Genomic DNA, 26,759 nt, shown 5'->3' on the forward strand with positions numbered 1-26,759 from the left:
TGTGTGCATGATAATGCATTACACGTCCACGTAAATTTTCGACGATTTCGCAGAGAAAATTAATCAATTTTTTTTTATTTAATAAATAATAATAGAGAGGGGAAGAATTGACTAAAAATCAATGAGAGAATAGAAATTGGGAGAGTAGTACCTCGAGATTTTGTATCCATAATCGCAATCGTGGATCATCGGTATGTAAGACCTTTGTAGCTCAAATATTTCAGTTATGTGTGAGTTGTCAAACCATGGTGCACGGTGATCAAACGAACATTCGATTGTACATCATTGCATTGTGCGTGTACTGTATACGTGGATAACCGATTTAATGCGGAAGTGAATGCTAATTACCGCCGCCAGCTTCTAGTTGGTTGAATGGTTGGTTATTTCTTGGAGTGAAAATTAAGAGAAAAAAAATACTGCTAGTGAAGCACAGGCATGACAGGAAAACGGTTTGGTTTTTACAGACCCCTAGCCTAGGCCTAGGCGCTACAAGTACTAAAACGATGTAGAATTGTAGGCAGTTTTTAATTTTAGGTTTTATAAAATTGGAGAGTTGAAGCATAGGGCAAGAATGGTTGAAGGGATTTGTTCTAGTTTCCTTTAAACTTTGTTATATTTATTTATCAGGCCAGCCAATCAGAAGTGGGGGATGAAATGGGCAGTTTAGTATCAAAGAAGAAACAGACTCCGCCCACTGAAGGGGCATCAACATCAACACCACAAACAGCTGATGCGTCACCAGCCACGCCCCCTGCAGCTGAGGCAGAGGTCAAAGGTCAAGGGGAAACTACTGAGGTCAAAGGTGACATGCCCGCTGCGGGTCCTGAAGGAAAAGGTGATGACGCGCCGCCTCTAGAGGGCGGCAAAGAGGGCGGCACAGAAGACGTGAAGGTGGATGATGAATCACCGGTAACAATCACACAGGTACCAGTTGGTAAGTGACATCATCGGTGTCATCGTCATTTGACTGTTGTCATTTGTCATGGTCATTCAGTCATTTAGGTCAAACGATTTACCAGACCCGAAAGTTGCCGATCGAGGCAAATATCAAGCCTTACCCGAAGAGCATCATGGGAAGCAGTCAATATCCATTTGTAGACATGGCCAAAAAGGTAATCATTTTTTACAATGTAACAAGAAAGTGGCTGTTAAAGGGAAGATACAACATTTGCAAACATCAAAACACGAAATGATCAAATTATCACAAAAAATTAAACTGGATTGTTAGGGAATGACTGTATAAAGCATCCTGTAAAATCGTGGCTCCTGGCGTGCTGAAATTTTCAAGAAAACTTCTATTTTTCCAACGCTGGTCGGCCGACCAGCGTTGGAGAAAGCTGGCTTTTCTTCAAAAACTGCTCCAAATTGTTCATATTTAGCACTTTCTTTGCAATTGATTACACACTTGTGAATGGGTATGAGCCTGCTAGACAGATTCTTTGACCTTACGATTCCCCAAAGTCTACACGTTGCTCCATTTCATCTTAAGTGGGTCAGGGAACCAGACTACAAGAACATGGTTAGTTATCTTGGATTTTCCAGCATCTCCAAACCCAAAACGTGAAGCAAGTCAGTTTAACAATATTTTCTGTAACACACTTATCCTCCAGATCCATTTATTTCTGAAAATTGCAGCAAAAGCAAGTGTTGTACATTCCCTTTAATATGTGTATTTGGATGCACAGTGTCACCAACATTAATGTCAGTGTCATCATGAGCACAACATGAAATGATAACATTATCAGCAAGCAAATGAAATAATTTCATTTTCAGTTCTCTAAGAAACCATTTCACAATTCCTGAGTCTGTTCCTTTTTCAGCCGTTGCATTGAAGTGTGCAGTGCAGCAGTACGCCTGGGGTCGCATAGGCAAGGACAGCGAGGTCGCGACCTTGACCCAGTCATGTGACCCTTCCTTCCAACTCAAAGAAGATGAGCCGTATGCAGAGGTAATAACTTGAAAGGAAAATATCAAACAGATCTTGAACAAGCGCGGATGTTCTTGGGCAAGACAGTTTACACAGTTTGCTTCTTTCCACCCAAGAGCAATTGACATTTTTTTCCAAATATTGGCAAAATAGTAACTTTACTCGTGTCTACTTTCCAAGGAGTTGTCAAAAAGTAAGGAAGATTTACTTTCAGTATTAAATTCTAAAATGAAGAGAAGAAATTTCAGATGTATTATTTTTTCTACTCCTTGCTAATTTTGTGAAACACTTGTTTCTCTTTTGTAGCTTTGGATGGGTACACACAGCAAAGGTCCATCCATTCTTCAAGACGACGAGGCCAAACCACTTAAGGACTGGATCGCAGCTCAACCTGATTGCCTCGGCGATAAGGTCAGGTCAAAGTTCAACGACCAGCTGCCGTTCCTCTTCAAGGTGTTGTCCGTAAACAAGGCGCTGTCGATCCAGGCACATCCGCACAAGGTAAGACAGCCCGACTCCAGTTTCTAAAAGACTGGATGAGAGATGTTCCAAATTTTAGTTCCTGAAAGTCAATTTTAACTTATTTTTTAGTGTTCTTCATGTTCTTGCAGGCTTTAGCGGAGACTCTTCACGCAGAACATCCAGAGAATTATCCCGATGACAATCACAAACCGGAGATGGCTATCGCACTGACACCGTTCGAAGGCCTGAACGGTTTCAGGCCGCTCATCGAAATCGAAGAATTCCTGAAAAGTAAGTCAGTTTGAAGACATTTAAGGAGAAAACACCGTTTGCACTTCTGAAGCCAAGCTCCACTTTGGAGATAGGGGGGGACTCCAAATGAATGAATCCCAAACAAACATGAGACTTATTGAACGGGAGGTACAAATTTAATGCAGTGCGAATGCTTCAGGTAAAGAAGATGGTGGTGCCCATGAGTTTTCTTCAACAGTTCACAAGAGGGGGCTATACCATAACGGGCTAAGACCTCGGTTATATACTTCCTGATTTGCCGAGATCAACTCGCTGACTTCAGCATCTGTTGAAGATATTCTTGATCTTGAATTTCGGTCTCGTTTTTTTCTTCATGACAGCGGTACCAGAATTCCGCACCGTGGTAGGCGAAGACAACGCAGACAAGTTCACAGCGGAGCTGGAGTCGGGAGGCAATGACGCCAAGGACGTCTTGAAGGATTGCTTCACGGGACTGATGACCAGAGATCCTGAAATCGTTAAAGAGCAACTCAGTCTCCTAGTCCAGAGGCTAGAAGCGGAAGGTAAAGGTTTTCATTTTCACCCCATCATCATCGTCATGCCTCCTGCCTGAAAGGCAGGCGGCGCGGGCAATGTCGTTGCACCAGAGATCTCTGTTCTGGGTGGTGTTCGTCTGTGTTTCATAGTCAAGTCCCATCTGGTTGAGTTCTGCGATGATGGTATCTAGCCAGCATGTCCGAGGTTTGCTGACGGGACGTTTCCAACTTTGGGTCAAAGTCTAAGATAATTTGAACCCCGGCCTCCAGATTTTAAGGAAATTCGCAGGCACAAGATACAGTGTATCCATACAACTTCTTACTAGACCAAAATCCTCGGACCGAGTTACCGACAGACTGACTCACTGCGTATAATCATTGTTCCCCCTTTTTCCCCTCCCTGTAGATTCAGAGACCACGAATCGTGAACTCCTCTTGCGACTGAACACTCAGTTTCCCAGCGATGTCGGATGTTTCTGCAGTTACTTCCTCAATCACATCATCTTACAGCCGGGAGAAGCCATGTTCCTTGGTCCTAACGAACCTCATGCGTACCTGAGTGGCAGTAAGTCATGTGATCACACCTCATGCATATTAATAAGGCAAAGCAATGATGTCATTGGTCAATACTCCATCACATCCGATTCGGCTGGGCGAGATCGGGTCCTATGTGCTAATGAATCTCAAAGCATACTGAGTGGCAGTAAGTGATGTGATCACACCTCATGCATACTCATGAGGCACTGCCGTAATGTCATTGGTCATTAACTTCAAGCAAACATGAATTCATGTTCTGATTGGTCCATTCCATAGTAACACCACGTTTCACTGTTTCTTGTCAGACTGCATGGAGTGTATGGCATGCTCGGACAATGTCGTCCGTGCCGGACTCACGCCGAAATACAAAGATGTAGAAAACCTGTGCAAGATGCTGACGTATCTACCGAGCCCACCCCAAGACAAACTCTTCCCAAGTGTGACTGACCCTGGGGATCCTTGTATCACCGTGTATGACCCACCTGTGCCAGACTTTGCTGTGGCTAGAATTAAGGTACAGACTCTTCTTTCAACAGATGCTGCTTTTTAGCTTAAAAGGCTTTTTTACCAGATGAATGTGATTTTGAGGAAATCACTTTTATTTGCAAATGTACAGGTAGCAGAGGGAGTAGAATCATATGAAGTAACAGCCTACGACAGCGCCAGCATCCTCATCACCATCAGTGGCCAAGCAGAGGTGTCGCACCCCTCTTTCGGAAATGGTAAAACCCTGACTTTGAAGAGAGGCTCGGTTACTTTTGTATCAGCCAATCACAGCCTTCCTCTCAAACTTGAGAAAGAAGATGGTCTGCTGGCCTTCAGAGCTTACTGCCCATTGGCTTAAAGTGACAGCCAACTTTACACGACTCAGAAAAATGAGGTTGGACTTTTTCAGTGGAAGAGGGCGCCAGACACAATACATACAAATTTACAGCTGTCTATACTGAATATTTTTGGCCATAACATAAATACCTTTCGGTCAAAAAGTCAAAACGAGTAAAAAAGTTTCCAGCGATTTTTTTTGTTCAACAATTTTACTTCATGTTTTTTTTAAACACCCCTCTTGCTATGTTATGGTAGGTGCCTCTCGTGAATAGTACTAAAAATCTCCTTATATGGTGTTTGGCGCGCGCATGGCGCGTACTGTGCGATGTGGCGCAGAACGCAGCAGTGCCGGTGTAGTGTGAATTTAGGACTCTATGAAATACGGACTCATTGATAGTATTGTGCATGCCTTAGTGAAGATTGTGAACCTTCAACCAATAAATGGGTAAAAGGGACCAGATTTCATAGGAGTCCAAATTTCATGTGACACCGGGAAACTGTTTAAAACCACCCATGTGACGGGCTCTCGACCAATAGGAATTGGTAAACTGTCTTCCATAGGTATTTATGAATACAATTTAGCACTTTTTGTAGTTCAAAACTGCAAACGTGTGTTTGAGTTCAAATTCTGGGCTGGAGAGTGTTGATTTCTGAACAAGAAAATTGAAAAAAAGAACTAGTTTCTATTGAGTGCAAAAACATTGTGCCTTTTGACATAAATTTCCATGTGCAATGGCACTTGTTATTAAAACCTATATTTTCGAAAAGCCCAGCCTAATTTCCTCCTTATATGATAACGTTTTTGAGCACTGGGGCAATTTGGTTGTGCAAATGTAAGCTAGTAAAAAAAAATAATATTGTACTTGCAAAAATTGCAAAACGTTAATTGAATTAAGGCTTAAAGCACAAAATCAGTTAGTGTTGTAAATTAAAATTTATTTTTCTATGAATTTCATTAAAAATAAATAGTTTGTGCCAAGATGGTATATAAGTGGCATATCTCAATTTAAATCAGTTGAGATTTTGCAAAGTAAATAAGAGTGCAACAACTCTATATGCTAGTGCTTTATCCTGAAATAAACTTGTCGATGGCACTGTTTTTACTACTCACGAGAGTTAGATTCAGTGCGAGGGATACACTTGCGCAGGCATTTGTTAGTGATTGTGTGGTGCAGATTTCTCATGACCCGTTGCCATCGAACTTCGCGTTCGATTACTTCCCCCTGAGCTTACTCATGCAAGCGGGACTGCATTCATTTGAACTCTCACGCGACTTCTTGCGCCAACTCGAGCCTGGCCCAAGTAACCGACCCGCTGAGCTGGTTACTTGGGTAAGTATCCCACAATACAATGCGAAAACATGGCGGCTAAGTTTAACAAGTACCCTGCGGCAGCGTTGGATGCAAAAGTGTCTCAGCTTCACTTCACACTAGTACTAAACGACGGGAGGAAAATGACACTGTTGTATTAGTGTTAATTCAAACCATTGATCTCCATTATAGAATGGAGATCATTGATTTAAACATGCCCATCATTTCTGATTCACTTTGGAAGAAAACACAGTGGCAACCATAGCTTGCTTTCGATGTCTCAAATCCATTTTGCAAAGGGGATTTAATCGCCACATGACCTCTTGACCTGGTCCGGTTGCTATGGGCTCCTTGCGCCGACAAAAGAGGGCGTCCTTTTACCTAGCAACGACATCCCATGGGTGGGACATTTCGCTGGTTGACGCGCACCGTTCCTTGTGTGTGACGCACACACACCAGGGGATTTGCACTATGTACACGCAGTGGCCGCGCGTCACGGTAAATGAATTGCAGTCGGGCAAGATGGCGTCGGTCGGTCACCCACAACTGTACTTTCTTTGCCGGTGAGGGGGTTCTTGTGAACGGAGCGGATTGCTCGACCTCGAGAGTAACCTGATATCGTTCGTTTATTGCTACAGATTGTGCATGTGCATCATTACCCCCAACAAAAGTTTGGGTAAGCACAAGGGCATTATTCGAACCCACCGTCAATGATGTACATAAAGTCATGGACACCAGAGGCATGGTTGAAATGCGGGAGCGTTACATCACTCTATTGGTCAACATTGACGAGAAATTGTGTGCGTAGTCATTAGACTACTAGAATTATATATGGAAAAACTCTGTCAACAATTCAGACAATTTATTATTGTTTTCTTCGAGAAAGAATGTAGTCAGTGTCCAGTAATTTGCAGTAATTGTTGAAAACCCACAGCATTAAATATTAAAAGTACATTTATATTAAATGGAACCTCGGTGCTTATGTTAGTTGTGTGCCTTGACGAGTATAAACTCAGATTCAACGTTACAACACTTTTTACATCAAATGTGCAGACGGGATTTTACTGCTGGGAACATTGTGCTAAAACAATCTTTGTTATTCTACAATGTATCACTTACCTCAATTTCTGTGATTTTCAAACCGATTTACAGGAAACAGAGTTTAATAAATAAGAGTCGTATAACACAACTGAAATGTTATGTCTCTTTTGTAATATTTAAAATGTGGGGTGCTAAACCCTAACCCACCTCAATTCTCGAAAATCCTCCTAGCGGTTTTGGAGGATTTTGGAGGATTAAGGATGAATGGTGTTTGAAAACATGAGGATTTTGGAGGATTGAGGGTGAATGATGTTGAAGCACATGAGGATTTTGGAGGATTGAGGAGGAATGGTGTTTGAGAAACACGAGGATTTTGGAGGATAGAGGATGAATGGTTTTCGAGAAACATGAGGAGGATGGAGGATGAATGGTGTTTGAGAAACATGAGGATTTTGGAGGATTGAGGATGAATGGTGTTTGAGAAACACGAGGATTTTAGAGGATTGAGATTGAATGGCATTTGAGAAACAGGAGGATTTTGGAGGATGGAGGATGAATGGCGTTTGAAAAACCTGAAGATTTTGGAGGATGGAGGTTGAAGGGTGTTTGAGAAACATGAGGATTTTGGAGGATTGAGGATGAATGGTGTTTGAGAAACATGAGGATTTTGGAGGATGGAGGATGAATGGTGTTTGAGAAACATGAGGATTTTGGAGGATGAAGGATGCAGGATGGAGGATGAATGGTGTTGAAGCACATGAGGATTTTGGAGGATTGAGGATGAATGCATTTTGAGAGGCAGGACTGTCTGACAATTTTGAAGGATTGAGGCAGTGGGCATCCTTCATTTGAACACGAGTGCAAACTTTTGTAGGGTTTTGGATGGTTCCTAGCAAAAAGGGCCTGGGGTTAGGGTTAAGTGAAACAGAAACACAGAAATAAATGCAGCTTGGAAACTCGGATGTTCTGTCGAATATTAAGTAACATTTGTTTTTTTTTATTTCACACGATCCTCGTGGTCATGTCCAAGACAATGGGGGTTAAACAAGGAAGACGTCAAAAAACAAATCATATCAAGTCAGTAGTAGTCAACGCAAGATAAATTTTATGTTGCATGGAAAACAACAAATCAACCCAAAGAACAAAAAAAATGTACCACAAGTCTTTCATAAGTTCTTAAAGTTTACAAATAACTCATACCAGTACGGTCAAGAGAATCTGTTTGATGCATACCGACTAGATGCAAAATACGCTATTGAAATAAACTGTAACACGTGCTCTTTATTCACAGATCTTGACTTTTATAAATACATATACAATATTCACAATACTATAGACTGGTCGTGCAGTGAAAACTCAGAAATAAACATCGTTCACCGTGTGCCGACTATTTATATAAAGGCGTGATTGCACTACAGAAAATGGCTGCGTGATTTGTTTTTGTCAACATTCAAAAAAATAGAAGAAAATTTGTGAGTTGTCTCTTTTTTTTTCACCGATCCGTCCCGAGTGATGTACAAGGGGTCATTCATGAACTCGAAAATCTTCTTAGGAAATTTGAATTCGATACAAGGAACCTTAGAGCGATCTACAAAAATGCTTTTGTCACCTATTGACGATAGGTGATTTCAGAAACCTTCATTTGACAAACTTCTTGACTTCCTTATACTAACTTGGGTCAATATTATGACTCGGGTGAGTATACTGACCTGGGTCAAAATTTTGTACCAGTTCATGAACCTTGACCGAGATTGACCTCTTTGTGTCTGATCAATATTTTAACCGAGGTCAAAATTTTGACCCAGGTTAACTCGAGTCAAAAATGGGACAACCTTTTGACCCGGGTCAAAATGTTGATCCAGATCAACATTTTGACGGATCACAAATTTTGAGTACACTTGAGCAAGTTCGGGCGCGAACTATAGTTAACCACAGTTCAACTCACTTCACTCGAACTGAAGATGGTCGACTCCTTGGAATTGACTATTTGGAACCAGAGCATGGGCATGGTGGCCTCGCTGGTTACAAATAGCTGTGCGCATCATAAAGCACAACGGGGAGCCAGGACCTTTGACCATCTTTTGACTGGAGACATTCGCGTTGCTATAAGTGCGCAGGCGTAAGTTACGTCACAAATGAACCACTGGTCAACTAATGGTCCTCCCACAAACTTGCTCCTTGCTGTTACGCTAATTTCACACACCAGAGTCTCAGGCCGTGTTCGAAACAGGCTTCCAGAGCTACGGCTACGTCTATTGTCGGCGCGTCCCCGCGTCTTTTCAATGGGCGCCGGACCTAGACCTAGCTCTAGATAACTGATTCGGATGCAGCCTCAGATTGGACAGCCATTTCAAATCCAGCTCTGAAGCCCTTGTTTTGTTAAGGTCATGCACTCGTCGATTGGTGCGTCTCGCGTCTTCACTCCAGATGAAAACATCCGTCTCAGATCGGTCCTGCTTCGTGGACGCACGTAGGGGGCGTTTGTTTCCTTGTAGTAACTCCTAACTGCTGGAGGTTGTCCAAGTTTCTCAATACGGTGCGAGAGAGACCTCTCCCTCCTTGAGTTCCCGAAGAAGATCGTCACTTGGGGGGGTACTGATGCAAACTTAAAAAGATAGGTTTAGATAAAAGCTTGGAGGTAGTTCTTCTGGTTGGTACTTGTCTGTAGAAGTCACTCGTTCGCAGCGGTCTGTTTTCCATAATTATCACATATATCTACAACATAAAAACCAGTGAGAGAAAACAGCCTACGATGCTAACACAGTCATATACCCAAAAACTTTTTTGTGGCTACGATAATATCTTGGATTCTCCATCTTTTTTTTTTCCAGGCTGTGACGACGGCCCCCAAAATACTACATCATATAAACAGGGCGTCTATGGTTTGTACAAATATCCTGCCTGTGTCAAAAAGATCCAAAGATGACACAGTTTTTCACAGCCATCAAATACTGATAAATAAAGTGACAACATGATTTACAATAGTCTTTAATGCACATAGTCTAGATCCTTTGCCATAAATAAATAATATCAATAAATATTCCGTAACATTAAATTGTTTTCTTATTACTTTTATAAGCTTTTTTTTCTATCTTTTTTTTTTCTCTTATAGTTGCAAATGCACCGATATTATTTTTTTTTGGCATTGCCGACAAAAAAATCATCTTAAATAATGAATGTTACACATGAATGAATAAGTAAAATGAATTAGAATGGGACTCATTCTTCTGGATGACAGAATATTTATACGAATGATTTTTTTTATGTGCTAAATGTAAGAAATGATCATTTGAACGTTGTTTTGATCAATTTGCATGAAGTGAAATTTGAATAATGCCTTTCTTTTCTAAATAAATGAACATTTACCTGGTACTATGGGGTACAGAGAACCACCATTCTGCTAAAAGACATGATTTTTATTATTTTTTTCTTATTTTTATTTTTTTTAATTTTTTTTTTTTTTTTAAATTTCTTTTTAAAATGACAACTACTTGTGGGGGTATTTTTTTGGTGTTTTTTTTTTTTTTACATTTTAAAATGAGCTCTATTTGTTTCTAAAATATTTACAATGCGAGATAAAGAGGCTCTTTTTCAGAAAAATTGGCAACAAAACACAATTAAATGGAACTTAAATGACACGTTTACAATCAGAAAATGTAACTTACATAGTATAAAACTTACGTTACAAATATTCAATGAATCAAAAAAGACACATACAATAAGGGGATTTATAACTGTATCAGCAAAGTGGTTTTTTTCCTGAAAATAAAGTTATAAAGAAAAGCTCAAAATTTTGGGGCAGCTGTATGAGGTGAAACTTTATTCAATTTTTTAAATTTTTTTATTTTAAAATAAAAAAACACATTTGTTCCTGAAATGTTTCCCCCACAATACTTGCCTTGAACATGGCGCCCTCGTGAGTTTGAAAATGTCCATGTTGCAATGGCTTCAGAGAATAATCATAATTTATTCTAGAAAATCAACCCGTGTATACACACTCAGTGAAAAAAAAAAAAAATTAAATCCTGCCATGTTTCCCACAATGTTTTAACCTTTTCAAACTAAAATAACCCTTATTTAAACACGGTATTAGGGAAACAATATTTCAAATCTACAATTACCTGATTTTTCTTTTTTTTAATTTATGACTCTTGATTCTGTGGGCTATTTTCTTCCCTTTTTTTTTTTTTTTAAAGATAAATCCTTGTTCTGCATACAAAGTCACAAGTTATTCCAATCGTGTCTACATGGGGATAATAATATGTATATACAAACGACGACGTCTCGCACAATGAGGGTACGGGGTGGGTGGCTACGTCAAGGGTGCAAGCGTCCCAGTGCACAGCACTGGGTATCAGACCACCCCCACACCAAATACTTAACAATTTTTTTGTTTTGTTCATTACTGTGTCCAGCATCATATACAGGGAGATGGCATTTACAACCTAGGTATCAGGGTCTATATAACAGCCATTCTGATTGGTCCGATTTGGAGTCGGCAAACTGCATCGTCCTTTGTGATTGGTTGATTGTCTGGTTTGATTTTTTTTTAGTAAACCGATAGTTTTTTTAGTACCTACTTCAAATATGTTAAAATAAAACAGCTTTTCAGAAGTTGTCTTGATGTTCTGTGATTTCTGAATATCTTTACAGAGAGGAACAATCGTAACCGAAGCCCAGCTTACAATGGGCTCCGGGCGCCAACAAAAGAGGGCGCTTTTTTAAACACTTTTGAGAACCCCGTGGACAGGACACATGGCGTGTGCGTAACGTACTGGTTAGCGCACGATGTACGCACGACTACCTGAATGTGCCAAAGCTATTAGCCACAGCGTCTTCGCGTGAGCGTCAGGCTTGAATGCGTTCGAATTGATCTTTCGATAGTCTCCCAGACTAATCCCTGCCCAAATAACTTTGGATCATTCAAAATGAGCAGTGGATGGGCCGGGAACCAGTGTAGGTCTCCCCCAACTCTCCTTTTCTGGCCGTTGAGGGGGTACTTGTGCACGGAGCCCATACTCAAGTCATTTGAAAAGATCTGAAGAAGTATATTGATATGCTCCTCTGCATTCATTATTTTTAGCATTCAAGTCATCTGTTTGAGTTTCAAGTCTAACGCAATGTGAAATACCCTTATATGGGGAGCGACAGAAAAACAAAGACATTTCATTGCATCAGAAACTATTCTGTCACATGTGAATGTGATAAAGAAGAATAGCGGTTTTTGTGCATCTATGAAAAAAAAACTAATTACTGTACATTACTGTAATTATTTATTATTATATTATTTCTGGTTATGAAACCAAGGATTCCTCAAAAGTGCCCTAGGTACTGTAGCTCGCAAGCCTACGAAACTTGTGGAGAGGAGACAATGAGAAGAAATTACAGTTTTAGAGGTGGGTGGAAAAACCCTGAAGAATGTTGCGGGAAAAACCCACGGATACAGGTAGGGACTGAAAACCCAATGCACATGTTGGCCCAGGCGGGATTCGAACCCGGGCCACAGCAGTGGAAGGCGAGGAAAGTACCGCTACGCCAACCTGAAGAGTTTTCCGTGTGTATTTCAATGCATTTCACCTCAGCCTGGTGTGGTCACTATTAATACATTGTATATGTATTTATGTAAAAAGTTATTAGATAGTGGAGTAGTATTAAAATAAAATTTCTGCGTTAAATTTTTTACTGTTCCGCATTTGCCGACTCCAAGCCAACCATACCACGCTATCTTGCCTGATCTAGAGTATGCGACTATCATGTGTAACAATATTATAATATATCTATATGAATACTTCCCATATAGTCCTCTATATAGTACCTGTGTGAGTATAACAAACGTGTATGCGACAGCCAAAATACCCGACTCGTCTCACCACTAGCATTCCACTGATACTCCATCTCATCTGTTTCACAGAAGAAAAATAAATACTTACGTAGCAAAAAAAATATTACCGGATACGTTTTTACGTTAACTTACAGTTTAAATTTCCGTCCCCCGTTTTAAAAAATACATCAAACATGATCTACAAGCCGATTTATAACAATAGTATCAACATGCTCGTGGAAAATTAAAACCAAATAAATTGACTTACTATTACAAATAAATATATAAAAGCGACATATGCACTACGTGATCTCAGTAATATATATGATTAGATACGGCTTCAAATTTATGAATTAAAAAAAGAAGAAAAGATCGACCCATATTTTTTGTGTGTGTTGGTAGCGATGGGGAGTAGTACTGTCATAGCGTGGTTTTGAGCTTGCGTCTGGCGCTGTGGACTGACGAATGTTGATTGATGTTCTAAAGGTCACATAACTGCAAGGGATTCTGGGAATCCTGGTCATGTGGTTAAGCTACGGGCCCAGCGTGAATTCAGTCTCATCGTGAGCTTTAATTCATGAGTAGTGACGTCTTAGGAAGGTATCGCAGAAATAAGAAATACCTGTCCAGTTTCCTGTACTCACTCAAGATGTTTTTAAAACCTTTTTAGGAGTACTGAATATTGGGGTGTCTTGTAGTAATATTATATTCTGCATTTCTTATCTTTTTTTTTTTTTTACCACTGCTAACCTTATAACCACTGACAACTGAATGTTCTGTTTTGAATAATTTAACTCATGCGCCAGTATTCAAATTTTATCTTCCCATTGGTATTTTAAAAAAAACTACCAAATTTTACTCCAGTTTACAAAAAAAAAAAAATCCAGAACAATTCATGAATTAATATATTCTATAGTCAACAAGAAGCATATTGTTTATAAAAAAAACCAACCTACATTCAACACTTTTATCCTTCTTTTATTTTCAATTTTTCAAAAAATGGTCCATCAACCTCAGAACATGAACTGACCAATCACGGACAAGGTAGTCTCCAACATTTTGAGTCATGTGAAGCCAGAGACGTAAGCAAGATAAACAGAATTCCAATAAAGTGCATCTGACCTCTTCTGAGATCCACCAACATTTTCTTTGACTTTGCATGTTTTAAAAAAATTGTATTCAATGTTTTTCCCTTTGCTTTTACTTTATTTGCAAAAGAGGTCGGCCTATCAAAATTTGTATGTTTTCTCTTTTTTTCCCTTTTACTGCGAATTAATTTTTGAGACCTATCCAGAATTTGCATGCACATACATGTATATACCCCAAGATCCAAATAACTTTGGCTTGACAAATCCCAGCCAAACCCGAATTTTTTTTCACCAATTTTCTCCCAAATGAAAGAAAACTGAATCAAGTACAGCGCATCTCCTTTTTTGTTTGGCACCGTTCTGTTGAACATAATGAACCATTCTACGACAATGATCCCAGACTAGTCGAGCAGCATTCACGTCCGAATCCACCCATATTAAAACGCCTTATTGATATACAGGAATTCAGTATGCGCGCAAGTGAGTTGGGGGGGGGGGGAGTGAGTTGAGGTCATAAGTTGACTGTGTGCAAATAATCAAGAGGGAAGGGACGGATAATGAGATGTCTACGGATTGCCTTTCGACATCGCGTTATTGGGCGCAGGGACGGCTTTCTTCTTTCTGCATAATAAGACCCGGGTCGATTGATACATTCTTGAGCCTCATCACCAACAAACACTTCAGGCAAAATGATGTCAGGGAAGGGAAAAAAAAAAAAAAACCTGCCGTTTTAAACAATTCGGATGTGGAGGAATCGTGGACGAATAGGGCGACAGATTTACAATGTGGTGTTTGCCAGTTGATCTTGTTCTGTATACGACGTAATGCTGAAATCATTTACTCGTTTGTGTAAACGACAGAGTATGAATTCAGAATGTACAGTCTTTGAAGTGACTTCATAAAATACTCTTTTTTTTTAAGGTGTTTCTTGTCAACTTGAAAGAAAGAAAAACCTAGTTGATTTGACCAAAGATTCAGCTCTGTTTATCTTGCTTTAGATTGGACTTCACATTTGGATCAGGATGGGTCACGTATAATGGATCATTGCTTATAGTGCCAAAATGTAATTGTTGAAAAATCTCGTCTTATTTATCCATAAGCTAAGCCTTGAGAGGCCGGCTAATTAACAAACTACCAAGTCATGCCGATTAAATGATACAAATAATGCAGGCGAATGTAAAAAAAGCAACCAAAGACGATACAAAGCATCTGACGTTTCCAAAAGCCCGCAGATGAGCAGGTCGCCATGGTAACGCTACCTGCACATGATGGACAGTGGACGAGGATGCCTCCCAGATACAACATCCAACTCGGACATGTCAATCACACCAACAAAAGAAATTGAGGTTCGCTGGCACCTGCCACAAAGGGGGCGGGGCCTCCTCCTCCTCCTATGCAAATCCCGGCGGGAGGTCAAACAGTGTTCTCCAAATCCACAGCACGGCTAATTGTCCAATCAGGAGGCTTGTTACAGATGCTTTGGTTGAGCTGGCCGTGCCCCTTGGATCCGTTTGATTGGTCAGTATTTCTTCGCACTGTGTGCCAAATTTATAGTTTGTGTTGTAGGAACACTGAAAACACGGTGCTTCGTGGGCATATGTAGAATTTTCATTCATTTTAAGGTCCCGATACTCTGTGGAAACAAAGAAAAATGATCCTTTTGACTAAAAACAAAACTACACTGTCGACTTGATGACTTGTGCTGTGTTATACATGCTTGTAAAATGACAACTAACAGACAGACTGACAGAACGACAGCCAAACAGACCAGGGCAATTCTTCAGAAATTGAAACTAAATCGATTTTTTTTTACGGCAAAAAGTTTTTTTGAATGTAATGTAATAAAAATGAATATTGTTCACTAAGTGTTGCTAGTAAGCAAATTTCTTAAGATGTTTCATAAGTTGGTCTTTCGGTGCATAAATTAACATTATTATAACAAAACGTCGCACACGAGACCGATCAAAATGTCACACACGTGACCACACCCAATTCCCATTTAGTAATTTTGGGTGTACATTGTTTAGGCATTCTGTATATTAGTCTTACTCCAAAACAAGTATGGGTCTGCGTGTGTCCTTAGAACTTTGAAGAAAAGTGTGAATTTCCGAAATGGGCCCGATAACATTTTCCCGTCTGATGTCAGACAAGTGACCAAATTCTGACGACCCCTCCTAATATTTGGACACAATTTGTGAAAGTAGAAACTATACTCTGAAGTAGGGAGTAAAAAGTACTAACCAGGGCCCAATTTCACGGCGCTGCTAAGCACACGATTTTCTGCTAACAGAGCCTCCGTCTATTTCATGGAGACCGTAAGCATAAGCACAGCAAAAGGCACGCTTACTTCAGAGGAAAAATTTGCTAAACTTAGTGATGTAACAATAGAAATCACCATGCACGCGCGACCGTTAGCACGTCCACGCCGTGAAATAGTGCTTAAGGTTAGCACATTTTTCTGCTATGCTAAACACAACTTTTCTGCTAACTGTTAAGCAGCACCGTGAAATTGGGCCCTGATGAATCAGTGAAAGTAACATGTCAGATGTAGTTAACAAGGGGTAAATTTAGCTTCAAAAAATCTGACAAGCCCAATTGTATGTCACATAGTGACCGAAGAATGGCCCACCAAACGTCAGGGGACGGTCTCACACAAGAGAAACTGGTTTACAGAAAAATGAGTATGACATACGTACATTTCGGTCAGGCAGACTAACAAAAATATGCAAAACCATTATTGTGTGAACTTACGCGGGCAGAAGTAACTCTGCATCCCACAGTAGTGTACTGCTGGTAACAAAAAGGGGCATTTCCTTGAGGTTATGTAACAAAAGTCCAAACACGGCTTGATGAGTCGTCCTTTATGGTAGAAATCAAAGGATAACCCGCACAGCCAATCTTTGTAAACACTCTGCAATCAAACAGACAAAAAAAAAACCACAAGAAAATTATTTTAACGATATGATAAATAATTTTTCATTAACCCTTACTCTCTGAGGGTAGTTTACTGCACGTCAGTTGGTTATGCCAATGCCCTCCAGCTGCAGTTTTTTGGCAGATAACAAGTCTTAACAGTGAAGGCTCCAATTGGCAGGAGTTGGAGGCCCTGGAGGGTGCCTGATACTGACCAGCTGGGGGCACTCACTTTGTTATCAGAGGACTCTCATTGTTCTCTGTGGCATGTATTGGAGTGCCTGTCCAGTTACCCTTGAAATGACATGGCAGATATTGGAGGGCCATGCAAAAAACATAGGAGATTTTCTTGAGGCACATATTGGCATGCATTGGAGGGTCAAGTAGGGTAAGGGTTAACCCTAGCTCCCTACTTAGTTTGATGGACATTCAGGAGACCATGTCCATCAAAATCCATCACTCACTCGGCTTCACATACATGGTGTAATGCTTCAGGACCGAATCCATTGAAATCCTACAACTGGTGCTGGTGGATTTTGAAGGACTTGGTACACATGGCTTATCTGCCAAAATCCCCAAAAATGCGGGGATGGATTTTGATGGAGTTTGTAAGGTTAGGGTTAAAAACCATAGACACCTTTAGGCCAATAAAAAAAAAAACATGTTTAGTGTCCCCGCCTGCTTCTTTTTTGGAGGCCGCCTCCTTTTATTTTCTTTTTTTTTTAATTGAAAAAAAAAAAATTGAAAAAAAAATGATAAATTTTGACAGTGACTTCATTTTGACCTCTCTGTCTGTTGCATCTAGCCCGTATAAAGCTGGTATGTCATTTCCTGAGTTCAAGTGGCAGCCATTTAAAAAAAAGCTGGCGGCCATCTTGAAAAATAGCCCGGCTGGTTGTTTTGAAAAATGGGTTGGGCTGCCATTTTGGAAAAAATAAAATAAAGGGCCTCCTCCTTCCTTTTTTTCCAAAATGCAGGACACTAAACATGTTTTTTTTTTAACTTGGCGTTATATCACAAGGATTTGTTACAGTAGCTAGAACGTAATCTCACAGTGCTTCAACATAAAAAGGGGAAACAATTATTTAAACATTATGTTTTTTTCTATCTCTGTAAGAAGGTGCATTGTGTACCGGCACATGTAAACACAAATTAAAAGCAAGGACATGAATGAAAGAGAAGTCATAAAACAGCTCATCTATGTTTCCGTTGCCACCAGTAAATGTCACATAAATGGTACATGTTCAAGTACCTTGATTATTAAACCTCAAAAAACTGAATTAGACGGTCAACAGAATTATGAAACAAACGGAATGAAGCACATAAACAGGACACACAGCCAAAAACACACATGTACATGACCGGTAAAAACTCTAGTTCCTTGAAGATGTTGCACACTGCCTGCAAGTGACGGTGAAAAGAAAACAATAATATTGTCAGTTGGCGTTAGCGTCCCACCCAAACACCAATTAGGCTAGCCTTAGCCTGAACAGGCTGATTAGGGCTGATTAGTGTCGGTATTTAGCATGTGCTCTTGGGACTGCAACAAGATCGTAAGCCAGTCTTTTCCCAAGGTCACACGACGCTGCTCTATTAGACCAGACAACCACATCCTAGGACTGAGGTATCTTTGATACGGGACTGTCTCCTGTCGTGTCTTGCTATCTTGATGTAAGGTGACAAGTCGGAGCAAGGAAGGAATTCCGGCATGGGTCCAATATGTAACCAGATCGGGATTGGTTCTGATGTACATGCAAAATACACTGGCTGCGCTTTGCATTGCGTATGACGCATTGCAACTAAGATCCTAAGAGAACTTGTATCTTTAAAAAAAGGCTCATAATGTACATGTGGCACTCAGTACAGACTGTATTGTAATGCTACCGGTCTTGGTCAAGACGTTGTTGTATGTATATTGGATGCGCGATCATCCGCCGAAAGGCGGCGTTATAAAAATGAACCACTGTGACCCACGAACCGCTATCACGACGTCTTGGAAATCGTGTAGCGGTTGTGTCATATGCGGGCACCTATTCTGCCTATAATGTATGCAGCGTGCTTGCAACACCTTCAAAAGCTCCGAACCAAACGCCCAAATTTAAGCACGTAACATACATGAGTTTTGTGCAACTTCGTGGCAGCTTTTTTGTTGTATGTAGTGCGCATGCGACCGAAAAAAATAGACTGTATTTGCCTGCAGAAGTAGTGTATGTGCACTATGGTAGTTTCCCCCATTTTTCGGGGGGGGGGGGGGGGGGGAGATTTTACAAGATTCCCAAAACGTTGTTGCGATAGCATTTCGTAGGTAATAGCGATTTATTGTGATAACGTCCTCCAATATACAACACTTGCTTTTGCTGTAATTTTCAGAAGTGGATGGATGAGGGGTTGGTATTTTATAGCAAATATGGTAACACTGACCTGTTTAAACTTTTGTGTTCATAGTTGCTGGAAAATCCAAGACAAAAAATAGGTTCTTGTAGTCTGGCTCCCTGACCCTACTTCAGACGAAACAGAGTAATTTGTAGATGTTGAGGAATTGTCAAGTCAGGGAACCAGACTAACTGGCTTGCACCCGTTCGTGGATGTGTAACCGATAGCAAACAAAATGTGGACTAACTAAATTGGAAATTGGGGGTAGTATTTTTGGAACTGATACACAAATTCCACTTTTCTTGGAAATGACAACACACTAGGTGCTATGTTTTCACAGGATGCTTGAGACTATTATTCACTTACATGTACAGTCAAGTGTTCCGAAAGGTCAAGGCATTTCAAAATAATTTGGTACTTTTGTTTTTTGATGTTTGCAAATGTTGTATATATCACCATAAAGTCAAGAATCTTCCACATGCGTCAACAGGAAAAATAACAATGAAGTTATAAAAGAAAATACAATCATTATCTGTTGTTTTCAACAATTTTTTTTTTTGTTCTCTCTTTTTTTTTTCTCTGACTCAACATTTCCCTAGTGATTCTGATTCACGATGACAAACAGTCACGCTCAGAAACCCGGCCTACGTGTACGTATACTTGTGTGTTATGACAGCGCGTCGCAACGCAGTAATTAAACAATTGGGATATTATATGACCTTTGAAACCAATCAAACCGCGCCGGTTTCACTCGGGCGAGCGTGCACATTTCTCAGCTGAAACTGGTCACATGGAACCAATATTAACATCAATTAACAACCAAATCTCTGCAGAAGAGATTTCCCAAAGGCCACGTTAGTGCATGACTATGCAATGAAAAGTACCTTGAATAGCAAGACATGCAGTTGACTTGGTCGATATGTTGGACACATACATGAGAGGCGTTCTAGCAAAATCAGACAGAACTGGGCAGAGGTCGAAATGGGGATTCGTGGGTATTAGGAAAGAGAATCAAATTATCCCTACAATACTATTTGTTGCACTTCGATCGGACATTCCGTTGACAAGTTATGGCTGTTTAAAGTTCGCATTTATCGACATGTCAAACAAAACAGTAAAATACTGAGTTCTATATCAGGCATGGAACTGGGAATTTAGAAAAAAAACGAAGAAATTCCAAACCACACAAGACTTTGTACAGTGTTTTTTTTTAAATTTGTAATGGCATTCTTGAGAAATAAAAACGAGGAAATCAGCGGATCTGAGGAAAACTTGCATGCCTATTATATACGTGAAAAAGATGCAAATTTGTTTCTCCTGAAATGTATACACTTTTATTAGTACGATTTTTATATTTCTTTAAAATGTGTAGTAGACATATTAAAGATTAGAAACATCAATAAATCTGAAAATCAAGAAAAAGTTCATCACTGTTCATTTTTTTTGCATTTTTCTCCTATGGCCGGTGCCCAGTTCCGTCTCATTTTGCCAGAATGCCTAACATATTATGTTAAAAGTTTACAGCAAATTTGGATACCCCGATTCTGAAACCTTGTAAAATTGTAAAAATCAAAATGGAGATGAACATGTTTCCATGTTCACAAAACATAACCCATTAATAGTTAACCTGTACCGCTCCAAACTGCCCTGCCTATTACTCCCTGTACCACCTCTAACTGCCCAAGCACACTTTGGTGTTATGGTTTTTTAGTTAATAAATACAATGTAACACATAGCAGCACAGGTGCTAGGGTAATTAGTGACGCATCCAAAATGGCCGACAGTTCATCATACACGCTTCGAAGGGTATTCCTTCCACTTAAGATCACTGACATTTTTGTGTGTCACTGAAATTGTCGTGTTTCTCTCCAACCCACCACCATGTGGGTGAGTTTAACGTGAAAAACAGAAAGCAAACAATTTTTTTTGATGTTATCTCAAGATTCGGATGACGTGCATGTGAGTCCCTTTAAAGTGGCTGCCATCTTCATGTGTATAATGAAGCCGTTCCTATATCACCATTCATAGCATGGAATCGTAGCTGACCTATATGCCACCTAGCCTGGCAGCCCAGAGTCTTCGCTCGGACTCGGCACAATAGCCGCCATACCCTCACCGGTTAGTCCCCACTCAAAACGACGTCCCTGCAGGCTACGCGGCTCACAATTCCTTCAGATTTCTGTAAGGGCAAAGTGAGGTCCCTAAAAATAGACAGCCGGGCTTGCATATATACGAGTCGACCACCACGACGCTGTAATGTGAAAAGATACAGCGCTGATCGTTGAAAACCACTGCCCGTGAATCTCGGGCCAAAGCGGCGAACAATTCAATATTTTCTCCTGTCCCTTTTTCAATTACCGAAGGAAATTGGTCGCAAATTCATGAATTTTATTACCCCGTGACAAACGGCTCGGCCGTGGATCATTTATAATTTAGAAGGTATCGTCCAGCCACGCTTTAACGTGGTCTGTCTGATATCAATGACAAGTACAACTCATTAACTCCCATCTCCATCATGCAACACAGATGTCCCCGTCTGCGGGCAACTCAACCAGAAATATTAATGTTTACGTGATTGTAATTTTCAATCGCAGGAGCATTACAAGTCGTTGACTTAAATCTGGGCATTGCTTGTTGGGTTGGAAAGAAAGTCAAGATTAATATGATGCTGTAATGAAAATGTACACGCTTATGTACATTTTGCATTTTGTACATGTAGTTTGTATAAATTTGTGAATGCATGTGTTTACATACATGTACATGTACAGGTACATGTATCAACACAAGTTATTTTAGGCTAGATGATACACATACATGTACTTTATAATAGGTACCGAAATTCACAGAAAAACCTGTGCACGGCTTTTCACGTAATTTGTTCTAACACCAGTCTTTAGTGGACAAAACATCCAAGTTATAAATATGACAAGTGAAAATATATGTGTAAAAATAGAAATAAAGCTACAAAATAAAAATTAGAATGAAAATTTGTTTTGGGAAGACAAAACGCTAGAGTGACACTGGTGAAATTGATTTTAGAACGTGATACAGGGATGCACAACAAAGTAGACAAAGTCTGTCATTTTCTACACCTTTAAAGGGACTCTAAAAAAACCAATTAATTCTTGTGACTTTTACATGTACTCATCCTCACACAGACTTGAAGACCTGAGTGCTCCTTTAAGATGGATTAATTAAGCCTTTTTGCCTCAGACATGTGTTGGGCATGCACTGGCATGACTGGTGTATATATTATTGTCATAAGGTTAATAATATTAGATTATACCATGCGTGACACACTTGATCATGTCTGAAAAAAAATCACTACGAGGAACTCAGACAATTTAATAAGAGAAAATTAGACCATTTTTGAAAAATTTAACAGAGTATTCTAAGGACGACAGTGATGATTTCGGACTCCTCAAATTTGTCCCAAAACTTTAAAATATTGAATGAAAGCTGAAAATTGGGAAACGAAACTGGATTTTGAAAAGAAAAAAAGACAGAAAATGGCAAGAAAAAAAAAGGAAGTACATTGTAAGATGAACTGTAAGAAGGCAAGATACAGTACAGGAACAAAAAAAAATAAAAAAATTGAAAGATCAACAGAAATGGTCTTATACATGTACTTATTGTCCCTTCCAAATAATGGCAAAGCATATTAAATACGCAGTGCATTATTTTACAAACTGCCGAATGATATAACCTTCAATATGAAAGCAAACTCCATTATATGTAAATTTTTCTCACAGATATCACGACCACTGTCCAGCAGAACATTGCACAAGCATATACTTGACACCAAATGTGTCGGCCTTTGCTAAGCCCGAAATTAATCAACCAATCAGCTGAGATCCCCACGGTCTGTCCACGGACCCCTCCACCTCATTGACGTCATACTTGTTTGGTTAGGAGCCGGACCACCAGACAAAATTAGTCGGTCTAAAACGCTGGTGGTCATGTTAATAAAGCGTGTACCATTCAGGGCTACACGCTGTGTACATGTTCATAAATACACTCAATGTTAAGTCAACAATTCGGTATTGATATCTAACAAACTGTTTTCTTATTTTGTTATATTTTCACTGGCTAGCTACAATCGGACGCAATTATATTACTCAGAGTGTCCGTGATCATACTGCCGATTAATGCAAATATTCCAGAAATGATAAGGAGTGTTTCACTTTGAGGGTTATTACATATATGTCCTTTCTTATAAGTTGCATTAAACCTCAACAGCTCATTACGCAGAATTTGTTGCATCATCAAAAATCAGCACAGACCCGATTTTGAACCAATTTTAGCAATTTTAGATGACAGCAAATGTATAGGCCTACATCTTGGCTGGTAATTCTTTTTACTTGTACTCGGCAACGTTGTTACTCCTAGAGATTGATTATCTTTGAATCGTCCGAATAATTAATAAGGACTGTCCCTTTAGGAGTCTGAGCCATTTACGTCTGAGATGTCAAAATAACAAATGATGTTTTTGACACTAAAATATGCCATTTCAAATCTCAGTTTTCAAAATTGGAATAGATGCATTCTCATAAACAGCATACCCGGCAATCACATTCACGTCCAAATATTTTGCACATTTCACGCAGTGCAAGGCCGTCTGTCTCACACCCACACACATCTGTTCGCCTCAATTCCTCATCATCTCAATCATCCATTATCTCCGTTTCCCCTTCATTTTGACGTCCTTTCATCTAAACCCCCCCCTCTCCCTCGTCTCCCATTTTCCCACCTCCAATATACCTGCTCCTTCATTCCACCCTTCCGTTCCGTCCTATTCCCTTTTCAACATTACCATTGCTGTGTCATTCCAATTTTTCTCCGACCCCTAAAAAAAAATAAAAAATAAAAAATCCCTGATCCTGCCCATAACCAAGGGAACAGTTGCTGCAGCCGCACTCTCAATGAACAATTCCATTCAAGAAACAGCGCTGCTGCTCGCGTTCAGGGAAAAAAACACCAGAAGTAGAAGGGAAAAAAATAAAAAATCTTGCACTAATAATCGGCATTCGGCATCCACAGCAGCGCCGTTTTTTTTTTTTTTTTTTTGCCCGCGTCTGTCCGAGGTTTGTTACAAATACAAAAAGATAATGATAAGAAACCCTATACAGCGGCATGACAAAAACCCGCGTATAAATGTCACCAAAACGGACTGATCCACTAGGTACAAAGGGGGTGGGTAAGGTATGAAAGGGATGAGGGGGCTACTGCTAGGGTCAAATAATGTGACTTGTTGGGCACCGAGAAAAAAGTGCATTTGGAACCCACACGAGTTAACAGACAAAGAATTGAAAACCTAAAACAGCGCTAGATTAAAAAAACAAAAATTTGTCTTGGTACATGTACATTCCAAACACTTAAAATAGGCGTAGGCATGTCCGTAATGAAATGGTAGTATGCACTGTACATGCAGTTAGTTTCATACAAAAAGGTCTTACATGTACATGTACATGTACATGGTAACACTATGTACATGTACATCTCTGTTGTAGTGCTGCATAAAAATGTGTAATATAAAATTTAGCCCCTTTCTTATGAATTCAGGGTAAGCAGGGATAACATACATCATGTACAAGTACATGTACGTGTAAATTGTTTTAAACTACCGTTGCAGCCATTTCTCGGAGAGCTGGGTTTTTAACAATTTTAATCAATTGATTTCAGGTGACGCCGCGGTCTGCCGCTTCTTACCCATCGAGTGCTGCCAGCTTCACACCCAATCGGCCGCCGTGCCCACCCCCCTCCTTCAATTAATTCCTCGTTTCTCCAGCCAGCATGGCAGGAGCCTCCACCCATGGCTTCCCATGCGTGTCTCCCATTACTCCCTAATACCGGCGGTCGGTCAATGCGGTGGGGGGAAGGAAATATGAAATTCCCCATGATTTATTGTGACTTGTCAGACACTGATAGTTGCACCGGTAGGACTGACGAGCTTAAAGGTGCAGTTTCCAAATGTTTCAAATTTTAAGAAGTTTCATTCTGCCAGAGGCCGCCCTTAACCCACCCCCCCCCCCAAAAAAAAAAAAAAAAAAACAAAAAACAAACAAACAAACAAACAAACAAAAACAAAACAGGGTTATAAAAAGACAAACAAATAGACAAATAACAGACAAACAACAAACAACAGACAGACAGCACATACAGACAACAATCTACAAACAGACAAAGATGGTTGAACTAACAAATCTCATCACTGTGACATCAACATCATATTTAAAACATCACATTCATAGTCACAGAGCAACTTGAAGTTGGGTAACAATATGTAATTTTTAAAAGTTTTTCATATTTTAATTAAATTTTGTTTTTTTTGTTAATGATTGCTAAGCGCCTTGAACATCGTTTTGAAGGATTTGGCGCTATATAAGAATATTATTATTATTATTATTGTAAAGAGAGAAGCGTGTTGAGCTCTGCACATAACCCTCCTACTGTTTAAACAGTCACAGACAGTCAAAATTCCATCCACTTCCCCTTCCATGTCTTTTACACAGGCTAGTCACCAACAGTCAGATCATATTCCAAGCAAGCACTCTGAATGGTCAAATTCAGGCAACAGACAATAGCAGGAAACTGGTCACACAGCTGTCTTATCAATCACCTACAAACTAAGCACAGTTTAATCAAGTTACATAAACAGTCACAGCCTGTCAATCCAGCTTTATGTAGGCTGGGAGCTCTTAAACGTTGAAAATAGTCACCTGATCGATTTTTAGACTGAAACCTTGTACACAATGTACCGCACATACTGAAATTTGTATCCTTGTGGAGACATTTCTTTGTTCTCATGTACTAAAGGTTTCGAGTTTGAAAGTACAGTTTCAGACTTACATGTAATATCCCTTTTCTACAACTCTACCATTTGCGACGGATCAACATACCTTGGAAATTCCTAGTTTTTGATTAAAATCGATATCTACATGTATTTCGTGAAAACCTTGTGGAGATGTATTCTTCTATAGAAACTGCCCTGTGGAGACGCATACAATCTTTTGTTCCCTATTGTGTGCATGTCTCCAGAGGGCACGGTGTATCAGATCGGTATGTACCGGTATGCGTGTGTGTGTAGGAGTTTACTAAACCGGGCTCAAAATAGGAAGTTTTGTATATTTCACGATTTGGGCACTTAACTTCACGTCCCAAGCTTGCATTGCATCAGTGACTTTGAAAATGCTCTCCAATTCTACCTTCAAGTTCATGTCAATGTCATGTGAAAGGCAACCCACACCAGGCAAGTTCGAGGCATGATCCGCGCTGGTTATAAGATGAATTTCAAGCCACGCTTCGAAGCAAAGGCCGAGTTGAGAGCGGGGAAATCCCGACGCGATTCTGCAGACTCCCCGACTTTAAGCGTCCGACCGGTAATGGATAAAACAGCCACGACTTAATTAATTAGAATTTCATGCCGAATGCTGCCCAGCTGTATTTCCCATCACGTAATCCACCATTGCAGGCAGTTCATCATATCAATAATTGATATACTGCGAATTACTCAGCCACGGTGCCAGACAAACTTATGAATAATAACACGCAACATTTATATCGATGTTGTTTCAAAGCGCCAAACTATGCATTTTCATGTGAGACTTGAGAGTTACATTTCGGAAGTGATGAAAGGCTCAAGTTCTTTTCAAGGACTGGGGAATGTTTGCAATA

General features: G+C 40.0%; 1 protein-coding gene and 1 long non-coding RNA gene across 3 annotated transcripts; one reads left to right on the plus strand and one right to left on the minus strand.

Moving 5' to 3' along the window:
• Window positions 1-95: 95 nt before the first annotated feature.
• On the plus strand, window positions 96-4,811 carry LOC119723628 (mannose-6-phosphate isomerase-like). 2 transcript variants are annotated; one of them, XM_038194374.1, is made up of 9 exons: window positions 96-191; window positions 628-934; window positions 1,821-1,948; window positions 2,234-2,428; window positions 2,539-2,680; window positions 3,022-3,204; window positions 3,584-3,742; window positions 4,020-4,228; window positions 4,331-4,811. In XM_038194374.1, the coding sequence occupies exons 2-9, from the start codon at window positions 655-657 to the stop codon at window positions 4,556-4,558; spliced, it is 1,524 nt and encodes a 507-aa protein (XP_038050302.1). In that variant the 5' UTR covers window positions 96-191; window positions 628-654; the 3' UTR covers window positions 4,559-4,811. The 2 variants fall into 2 exon arrangements, with proteins under 2 accessions (XP_038050302.1, XP_038050301.1); XM_038194373.1 differs by lacking the exon at window positions 96-191 and adding an exon at window positions 304-375.
• A 3,043-nt stretch (window positions 4,812-7,854) lies between these two features.
• Window positions 7,855-16,720, minus strand: LOC119723630. Its single transcript, XR_005270562.1, has 2 exons — window positions 16,551-16,720; window positions 7,855-15,432 (listed from the first exon to the last, which is right to left on the minus strand). It is a non-coding gene; the product is annotated as an uncharacterized LOC119723630 (long non-coding RNA).
• Window positions 16,721-26,759: the final 10,039 nt, after the last annotated feature.

The sequence above is a fragment of the Patiria miniata genome, unplaced genomic scaffold (assembly GCF_015706575.1).
Source record: "Patiria miniata isolate m_02_andy unplaced genomic scaffold, ASM1570657v1 HiC_scaffold_17, whole genome shotgun sequence".
In the NCBI taxonomy this organism is placed as follows: Eukaryota; Metazoa; Echinodermata; class Asteroidea; order Valvatida; family Asterinidae; genus Patiria; species Patiria miniata.